The sequence below is a fragment of the Manis pentadactyla genome, chromosome 2 (genome assembly GCF_030020395.1).
Source record: "Manis pentadactyla isolate mManPen7 chromosome 2, mManPen7.hap1, whole genome shotgun sequence".
Taxonomy (NCBI): domain Eukaryota; kingdom Metazoa; phylum Chordata; class Mammalia; order Pholidota; family Manidae; genus Manis; species Manis pentadactyla.
Window position 1 is genome coordinate 132,192,415 of NC_080020.1, and position 9,750 is coordinate 132,202,164.

General features: G+C 36.1%; 1 protein-coding gene across 1 annotated transcript; it reads left to right on the forward strand.

Annotated features, from left to right (window-relative positions):
• The first annotated feature begins 298 nt into the window (after positions 1-298).
• Positions 299-1,349, forward strand: LOC118918182 (PIH1 domain-containing protein 2-like). The gene is given in 2 exon segments (XM_036896724.2): positions 299-941; positions 944-1,349. Coding segments are annotated over 2 exon segments (945 nt in total). The 5' UTR covers positions 299-346; the 3' UTR covers positions 1,294-1,349.
• Positions 1,350-9,750: the final 8,401 nt, after the last annotated feature.

Consider the following 9,750-nt stretch of genomic DNA (forward strand, 5'->3'; position numbering starts at 1 on the left):
TATCACATGCTAGAGAGAAATTGTTCATGAAAGAAAGAGTTAATTGATGTGACAAAATTCATTGTTGCCTCATTTTAAGGAATTATAACATCTACCCCAGCATTCAGCAACCACCACTCTGACCAGTCAGCAGCCATCAACATTGAGGCAAGACCATCCATCAACAAAAAGATTACTATTCACTGAAAGTTCAGATGACATTAGCACTTTTAGCAATAAAGTATTTTTAATTAAGGTATGTGCCTTTCTTACACTTAATGCTACTGCAACCTTAAAAGAATACAGTATAGGTGTCGCGGTGTGTCTGGGAACCTACAGAGACTTAAGAGGCCTGCTCGCCTCAGCCATGCAGTCATCCTCAAAGGGTCTGCTCACCCAAGTTACTCAGGTCTGGAACCTGCTAGATCATCTGGCTGAAAGTAACCCCGAGAGCTATCAGAAGTTCATTCAGCAGCAGCTGGCCCAGGGCAGCCAACTCCATGCTGACCCAGAACCACAGCTCTGTCTACAAACCAGGATCCTGAAACCAAAAGAAAAAGTACTTTTTATCAATCTGTGTCAGTGGAAAAGGATCCCAGCTCCCCAGTCAACCAGTCATCCAGTACCTTTAAGTGTTGGGAGACCAGAAGATATATCCAAGGCATCCATTGTTTATACAGTTATCGATGTTGCCTACAATCCTGATGTTCTCCAGGCGGCAGGAAAGGACCAAGGGAAAAAGGATCAGTTAGTACGAATGGTCATGAAATACATTGAGGAACAACTTCAATATACTCTCTCATACTCTTGCCGTATTACCAAATTTAGAATAAAAGGAAGTATTCAAAGAATGAAACAAAATCTGATGGGAATCCAAGCTGATGCCACAGATTTGAGAGGGAAAATGAGAAAGGAACTAACCCTTGAACAGATAAGAAGCAGTACTGTGAGCAATCCTCATCACTCCCATAACTTTTACTACCAAAAGATCAAGTTTCAAGCAAAGCAGTGTGTCTGATAGAAGAGATCTCTGGCAAAGAAATCCAGGTGGAGATGAAGAAACCAGCTCATGAACTAAAAATTGTGGTGGATCAGAATGAGAAGCCTCTGAAAATTGAATTAGCAGTTGAATTACCTGGTGTTAATTCAATATCTCTCTGTGACCATAATGCTTCTGAGGATGATTTATTGATTGAGGTCTCTGAGAAATACAGATTACATCTGAATCTTCCAGAATCTGTGGATACTGAAATGATGACAGCAAAATTTATCAAAGAGAAAACTACATTAATTGTCACAATGCTGTTGGCATGAATTAAACACACATTGACTGGGTTTTCAGTGCTGAAGTCACATGAATTACAGGACCATCGTTTTTGGTGAAGACGTAGTGATTTATCTTTTAACACCAGATTCAGATTTTCAAATTTAATTTTAAAAAAAAGAATACAGTATAGTGTAAACATAATGAATGCACTGAGGAATCAAAAAATTCACTTGACTCACTTCATTCCAGTATTTGCTTTATTACAGTGGTCTGGAACACCATAAACACACAACATATTCAAGGTATGCCTGTATTATGATATAAAAACACCATTAGTATTATATAATTTTATATATGTGTTTTACAATATATAACAAAATTTTGTATTACATCATTAATTAACATAATATTATTATTAACATATGTAAATTTTAGGAATACTTGTCTAGAATGCTGAAGGAATAAAGTGCCACTAGCACTGTTATTGATTGCAAAGCAAACATCAGTCATGTCAGACAGAAGAGGGAGATATTTGGGCATCTGTGTGGTTGTGGAATGGTCTTGTTTCTGTCTTGTTCCACAGACTCTCACAGAGTCATCTTTCCTTGCCTTGTTGATATTCTGTGTTTATGCTCATTTGGGAATATAAAGATTTAGTTGCCATATAATGCAAGCTGAGTACTTCTTCCAGATTCTTAATGGGTAGGCAGTATTTGAAGACCTTTTAATAATAAACAAATGCAAGAGTACAACCATTTCACCTACTAAGATAATATACTTGGTTAGCAGAACTTAATCAGATGAAAATTATTTTGAGGAAGAAAAAGGCTGTGTGCAGTATCTGTCATTAATTATAGCACAATGTTTTGTAAATTCTAAACACAGTTTATTATTGAAGCACACATTCAGTGGAGAAGCAAAGCATTTAGGGCCTGTATATTGGATATAAGTAACTGCATTATTCATTCACTGTTAGCCCACACCTCCGTGGAGACATCAGTAAATTGTGAAATAAAGAGTTCTTAAAAGGAAATTGTTAACATCTGTTAGATCATCCAAGACATAGCAACATGATAGATACTATTCAGAAAATCAGGGCAAAAAATGAATAAAATTAATCTAAGGCAAACAACATATGAAAAGATGTTTCTTAAACACTCTAAAATGAACCAAATATATTTCTTAACATAAGGCTTCATATATAGAGAGAAATATCTCACACTGAACATGATCAAAAAACAGTTATCAAAGGTCAAATGAGAAAGTTAGCAGACTGACAAGAATTCAGTTGATAAAGATGAAATTAATTTCATCAAAATTATCACCTACAAATACAATCCTCATTCTTATTTTATATGATGCAACATACTAGAAAGCTTGGAAAATTCTGATGTAAGATATTTTGGTATCTTGCATCTCTAAAAACAATGCTTTACTTTTGATATCTTTCAACTGACTTGTTAGAGTTCCACCCAAACTTTTGATTTCTCTAAATAAAAACATTATAATGCAGCAAATTAATCAAATCAAATAACTGAATCACTCATAGCTCTGATTATTTTGATTAGACCCTTAAATTATAAGGTAGCTTTTTAATTATCTAATCATTACTGTCACCTGTCTATGAAAACAAATATGAAAGGACATTTTAGTTAAGTTCATTTCACTAAATATATTGCCATGTATTCATTAAGTGAAAGTTAGAAATTTTCCTGAAAGCAGAATTATATTTAATGTCAATTTTTGAGAAAAATAACTTTTAATTTGGCTCTGATACATTTTTTTCTGACATTTGGAGAATCCAGATTTAAAAATAGTAATACCTAAGATAAAAACAAATTCTCAGAAGGCCAGTATTTGAACAGTATTCCTCCTTTATTTTAAGAATATAATATAGAAACATGCTGAAACAAGCCTTTGTAGTTTATATTAGAGGATATTTGACTTATAACAAGAATAAAATTTAGTAATGTTTATAAGGTGTGTCCTGTAGAGACTAAGATAACCCAATATTATACATCATTACAATATGAAACACTTTTCACTTAAAAAATTAGTGGGAAGGGAACCCAGGACCAACACATTAGCGATTCATATTTAAACATGAAAGTTACTTGGACAAAACTGCGACTAGACTAGTATGGGGAAATAAAGCCAAAGGTCCAGATTTTACATGTGTATAAAACTTAGATGACTTCATTAAGCAAAAGGAACAAAAACATTTTGGTGAATGAAAAATGCAAAACTTAATTATATCTTAGCTACGGTCTTTCTTACTTTCTTTAAAATCATATAAACAATGCTAATAGTGTGAGTAACTATTTAATATATACAGAGGCATGAGTTTTGATATTTTCAGGTTAGGTTTCATATATTTCCTATAATAAAATACAAGTTTCTTAAAAGCAAAGAAATAATTTATCCTGAATAAATAATGAAATTTATCAATGCTATATGTCTCTCAATAAATGAATAAATGGGTTGGTCACATAAGAGCTCTGATTTGACCCTTTTAAGTAGATATGATCAGTGTTCTAGAAAAACAGTCATTGGCAAACAATGGAAAATAGAAAGTACTTTGAAGCCCATGATATTTCTTTATTTGATTTTATTTTCTCTTTTCCTTTCTTCCAAGATAGAATTGAAATGCTCTTTTCCAATGTCAGCCAATATTAGGCATTATGCCAGGCAAAGAGATGGAGGTAATATCATAAAGGGTAATGACTAAATTTATTTTAGAACCTCTGCCTCTATAGTTTTGGAAAGAAAGTGATTCATAGTTGAGAAATCAGAATAATGCAATCAAAAATCCCTGTGGTACCATTCTTGACCTTTAAAGCCAACACACATTTGCAGAATGGAAAACTGAGCCAGAAGCCTGCTTTCAAACACTTGCCTCATGATGCTTGGTGGTCCCCTGTTAGACAGCACCCCTTATCAATATTTCAGATTCTGATGGAGCAGGTGCCCTTTGTAACCAAAGGTCTTATTAAGAACTGGAAAATAGAGTAGCTTGAAGAAAATCATCTCCAGTAATACTAATACTGGCTACCAAGGAATAGAGAAAAACACTTAGAAATATTTTGGGGAAACATTTCAGAAAAGGTATTTCTAAGGATGGACTTAACTCTGAGGCTTCAAAATCTTAGTGTATTAGTTATTATTTAATTATAAGAACAGAAAGATACTCAGGCTGATCTATGTACAGGGGTTTATTTTGTTAAAGCACATAGATCATCTTGTGAATATTTATGATGCTAGAAAAGTATGCACATCCTAAGAACATGGATCTGCAATTGGAAATTTAGAAACTGAAGACATCCTCTTTTCCTTTCTTCTTCTTACTGTATTATCTAACACATTCTCCTACTTCTTTCCAAACAAAAATTTGCTATGAGTTTTGCCTTTATCTTTCCTTTCTTCTTCTTACTGTATTATCTAACACATTCTCCTACTTCTTTCCAAACAAAAATTTGCTATGAGTTTTGCTTTTTCTGATCCCCAATGCCATATGATCCAATTGTGGCTTCATATCCAAATGACCACTCAGTTCACCACATGGTATAATCTAATTATCCTGGACTCTAAGGTTTCTATTTCAAATCCTATGTAATGAAAAGGATTCACTCATATCATCATATAGATTAGGTTCCTTGGGCCAAAACTCTACTCCTGTTATGATATGAAAGGAGTTACATGCAACCAAGAAGAGAGAAAAAGAGAAAGACAGCTGCAAGTGCAGTTGGCTGTCAGTCACATACAAAGGGCAACACGGGTAGGGAAACAATTGTCAGCTTCTCTATTAAAATTAGTGAAGTAGATTTAGTGTAGAAAAGAGATGACTAGTTTACCAACTTAAACCAACTGAGCTAATTTATTTTAAAAGGAAAGAGGGTTTGCATTGTGGTATCCAAAGAAAACACTTTAATTCTGAAAACATGTATGGATGAACTATACTATATGGTCTTGTTTTTGTATTTTAAAGATTACCAAAAATTAAAGGAAAGAAAAGGAAATGAGAAATGATGCAGTCACTTTCATAGAGTCCTAAGCCAACTTAGCAAATCCTTGGGAGAAAAAATACAGCCTGTTGAAGGCATGGTGGGATAGGAGAAGATATGCTTTCCGGATGTAAATAGGAATCTATGATTCAATAAATAAAGCATGCAATATGTGTTATATTGATACCAAAAAAATGGCTTCTATTCTTTAATCCTACTTGGGCTTTCTCAGCTCTGTGCACCATGACTTTGTAATTCTTCCCTTTGAATCTAGACTGACCCTGTGATTTGCCCTGGTCCTTAAATGCTCACTTCTGCTTTCTCTCTTGGAGCTCTGCCCATAACAAGAAACCAGCACAGGCTGACCTGGAGCATGAGGTGCCATGTGTTGCTGAGCAGGCCAAGCGGGCCCAGCCTGGGTCTTCCCGGACCAGCTAGCTCCCAGAAATCCAGCCACAGATGCACGGCCAGCTCAGCCCAATCATAAAGTTGTCAAATCAATATAGGCAGTGTGAAATAGTAACCTTTTATTGTTTGGAACCACCAAATTTGGAGGTTATTTATTACTCAAAATTGTTAACTGACACAAAACAATTTGGAATTTTTAAAAGAAAAGGAAAATATCCCCTTATCTTAGGATAGGGACCAGACAAATATATAAATACTTTACGTAGAATAACAGATAAAATAATCAGTATAAACCAGTATGTAAACTAGGTTAAAAATCATATATTATTATTCTTTTTCATGGGACTATTTTCATTAGATTATTTTGTGAAAAACAATTATCACTACCTCAGGGTTTTATATTCACATAAAAATAATTAAATGTCATAATAAAAGAACTTTATTCATAAGAATATAACCACTTATATCAATATCCAATTTTTTATATTTCTATCTGGCATCCAATTTTCTTGTAAAATTATATTTAGACTCACAAAAGTGATTGAAAATGTATCTTCCTCATTTGATTGCCTGGCTTCACCATCACTAAAAGTGAGAAACTGAAATGTTAGCTTTGTTCTACTACTTCATTCCATTTTTTTCTTTTTAATCTATATCTATTGGATGAATAACTTATTCAGATCAATATTCATGATTTATAAAGCTATTTCATTATCTGTAGTTTTAAACTATTTCAAGATAATAATTCTTCTATTAAAATATTACTAGCTATAAATAAAGGTGTGTACAAATCTGTTTATCTTATGCATAAATGTCACCACTGATAGAGCTAAAACCATAGTTTCATTTGGATCATGCTTTTTATCTCACACACTAAAAAAATCACATCTACTTTGTACTCTATGGAGACTTCAATATTAATTTAATTCCCTGCATGAGTCTTTTTGGTTTTAAAATGAGTCATGGTCATCTTCTCTTTTTCCTAGAGTCAGGGCAGAGATTCAAGGACCTTAGCAAAGTTTTCAAGATTGAATGTTTCAAAGTGCAAGGACCTCAAAATAGATATATCTGTTTAGTAAATAGAATTTGGAAAATTCAGAGACACATATGAAAGAAAAAATTACATAACCATAGAAAATTTTACACTGCATTTAAGCCATGCTCAAGGCTTCAATCACAGGAACATAGAGCATATAGCTAAAGACCGTAATGATTTCACTTATCTGTGGAATCTAAAAAACCAAACTCATAGAACCAGCAAGTAGAATGGTGGTTACTGAGGGGTGGAGGTGGGAAAATTGGAGAGATGTTTAAGGGGACAAACTTGTAATTAGTAGATAAGTTCTAGAGATCTAATACACAGCTTGGTGATTATAATCAACAGTCATATATTTGTGGGGAAAATGGAAGTTTTCAACCAGAATTCCTACCTGGCCTTGATAGTGTCCATTGTATATACCTAAAAGAGCCTGTTTGCACATCAATGGGATGTTTACCAGCCAGCCGTTAGTCAGTCACAGAAGTTCTGGCCCTGTGTAGGAGTCAAGAGGCAGTCCTCTCCTGAGTTCCCATATGTAACTGGGCAGGTGCCTGCCAGTCACCAGGGACCTGCTTACAGGGACCCTCCCTGGGTAAGGGGTCAGGAGAAGAAGAGTGCAGTGCTGCCAGAGAGACAGGGCTTTGGAGCTGAGCAAGAGGGGGCAGAGCAGCTTGGGTTCAGAGCCAGGAAAGAGTGAGCAGTGAGAATAAACCCTTTCATTTCCAACCTCTCACCCCTGTGGTCCTTCTGCTGTACCTGATTCAAGGAGAACTTGCCTGGGTGGGGAATCCCCTTCCCCCCAGAGCTGCAATATTATACACTTCAAAGTTGCTAAGAGACTAGATCTTAATAATGATGTGACCTGATAGAGGTATACGCTAATGCTATGGTGGTAATCATGCTGTAATATATAAGTATCAACACATTATACACCTGAGACATAGACAATGTCATGTGACAATTATATCAGTAAGAAAAAAAAAATTAAGTCCAGCTCAGATCTCTTTACTGAGTTTACAAGCAAATACCTAATTACCTACCAGGACCAGACATGTCAATTTAAATACAATGTGGATCAAACAAACTAAATCTTGCCCTTCTGCCACAAGCCTTAATTCCCTGAGTAACCTGATCTACCCATTTGTTCAAACCAGAAACCTGGGCAGTAGCTTAGATTCTTGCTTAGTTTCATCAGAGTCCTCTCTCCTCTTAGATCTCTGCTTCAAGTCCTGTTATGCCTACCTCGTAAATACTTCTCAAACTTGTTTGCTTCACAATTTCATTAATCTAATTTAATGTTCCAAGTCCTGATAAATTCAACATTCTGGTCCAAGTGTGCTGAGCCATTTGCAAATTCCTTATTCTGTCTCTCTTAGGGATCTTGCAAATTCAGTGCCCTCTTCCTGGAACACTCTCACAAACCCCTCCTTTCCTTGGACAAATCCTACTTGTTTTCAGACACCAATTCCTCCAGGAAGTTTTCCACAGTCCACAAGATTGGATATGGACCCTCGCATTGTCCTCAGGATCTTACACCACATCCTCAACGCTCTTTCTTCCTTACCTGTATCTCCAGTCAGACAAGGAGTTCTCAGAGACTAAAGCCCTTTCTTCTCATCCAGTTTAGCAATAGCTTAGTAATATCTCTAGTGCCCAGCAGATTTCCTGGTTTCATAATGAAATAAATATTTGTTGAATAAATCAAATAATGAGTAAATAAACTTATAACAGTTTTAAATGGACAACCATAACTGGTCTATTGATTATTAAATTTCCAATGTGAATTAGTTACTTTAATATTTTTCTTAATAAATCCTTAAAGATGAAGTGTACTGAGTGAACCGAGGAGGCAGATTGTTATGGTAGAAAGAATGCCGCGTCAACTTAGCATAGAGGGCAACCAGTTGTGAAATATATTTACACCTGTGAAACCATCAAGATAGTGACCAGACCCAAAAATTGTTAAATTCTACACTTAAAAGAGTGTAGTTTAGTGTGTCATTTGGACTTCAATAAAGATGTTTGTTTGTTTTTTAACAGTAGGGTGTAAATCCACAGAGGGGAAATCTCAGGGCAAAATGACTTTGGACCCAAAATCAGTCAAAGGGAGAAATAAAAGTTTAAAACCCTTTTATTGTTTACAAGCAGTCATTCCAAGTCTCTCTCTCTCCTGCTGCGGCAGAAGCAAGTGAATACTCATCCCAAACTCTCAGATCCAGATAAGCCCTAGTTAGCCCATGTAATTACCCATTGATATGGGGATGGACCACTTCTCTCCAACCCTTGGAACACCTGTTGATACGGAGATGCACTAAAGCCAGGCGAGAGAATCTGGAAATATTGCAATTTTACTAACAGGCCACCACTCCAGAAATCTCGCCTTGCAATCCACTTGTTCTCTCTCTACCACAACGACCCCTGGGAGAGAAAACTGGAGCATTGTAATCAGATTAATGACATATAGTAGCAACAGCAACAAAATCATGATAATCCTCAAGCTAGAGCCTTCAGCTAGGTTCAAAGTCCTATGCAGATTAAGTCCATAGCTCACCCATTCCACAGGCAGGCAGTAGCTGAACAGGTAGGGAGTTCAGAGCTATCACCATGTGACAACTGCAGCCAGGGACGCATCCAGGCCACAAGGACTGTAGGAGAAAATAACATTAAGGGCAATTAGATTTCATGACACCAGCATAGGCAAATCTTGTCCATCAGGTAGGATACATGCAAGAGAGTGGTCCTGTGATAGGACAGTGGCAGGAATGGGATCTTGTCCTAGTCTAGTATACCATATTCTCACTCCTATCCCTGTGGGAGTTACAGATGGGTCAATATATAGGGCTACAGGAGTTACATACACTGGCCATAAAGATAAAACAAAGCTTCCCCATAAGATGCTATTACCTCTTGGACGTTTGGGGTACACTACCATGATTTTGGGGGGCCACTTTGCTGTTACTCGAGGAATACACAGGAGGCCAGCTTTCAGGCCTTTTCCCCAAGGAACCAGAAAAGCCAGCCAACCCTGGTCCATGTGTCGAAATATCCAGGGCCAC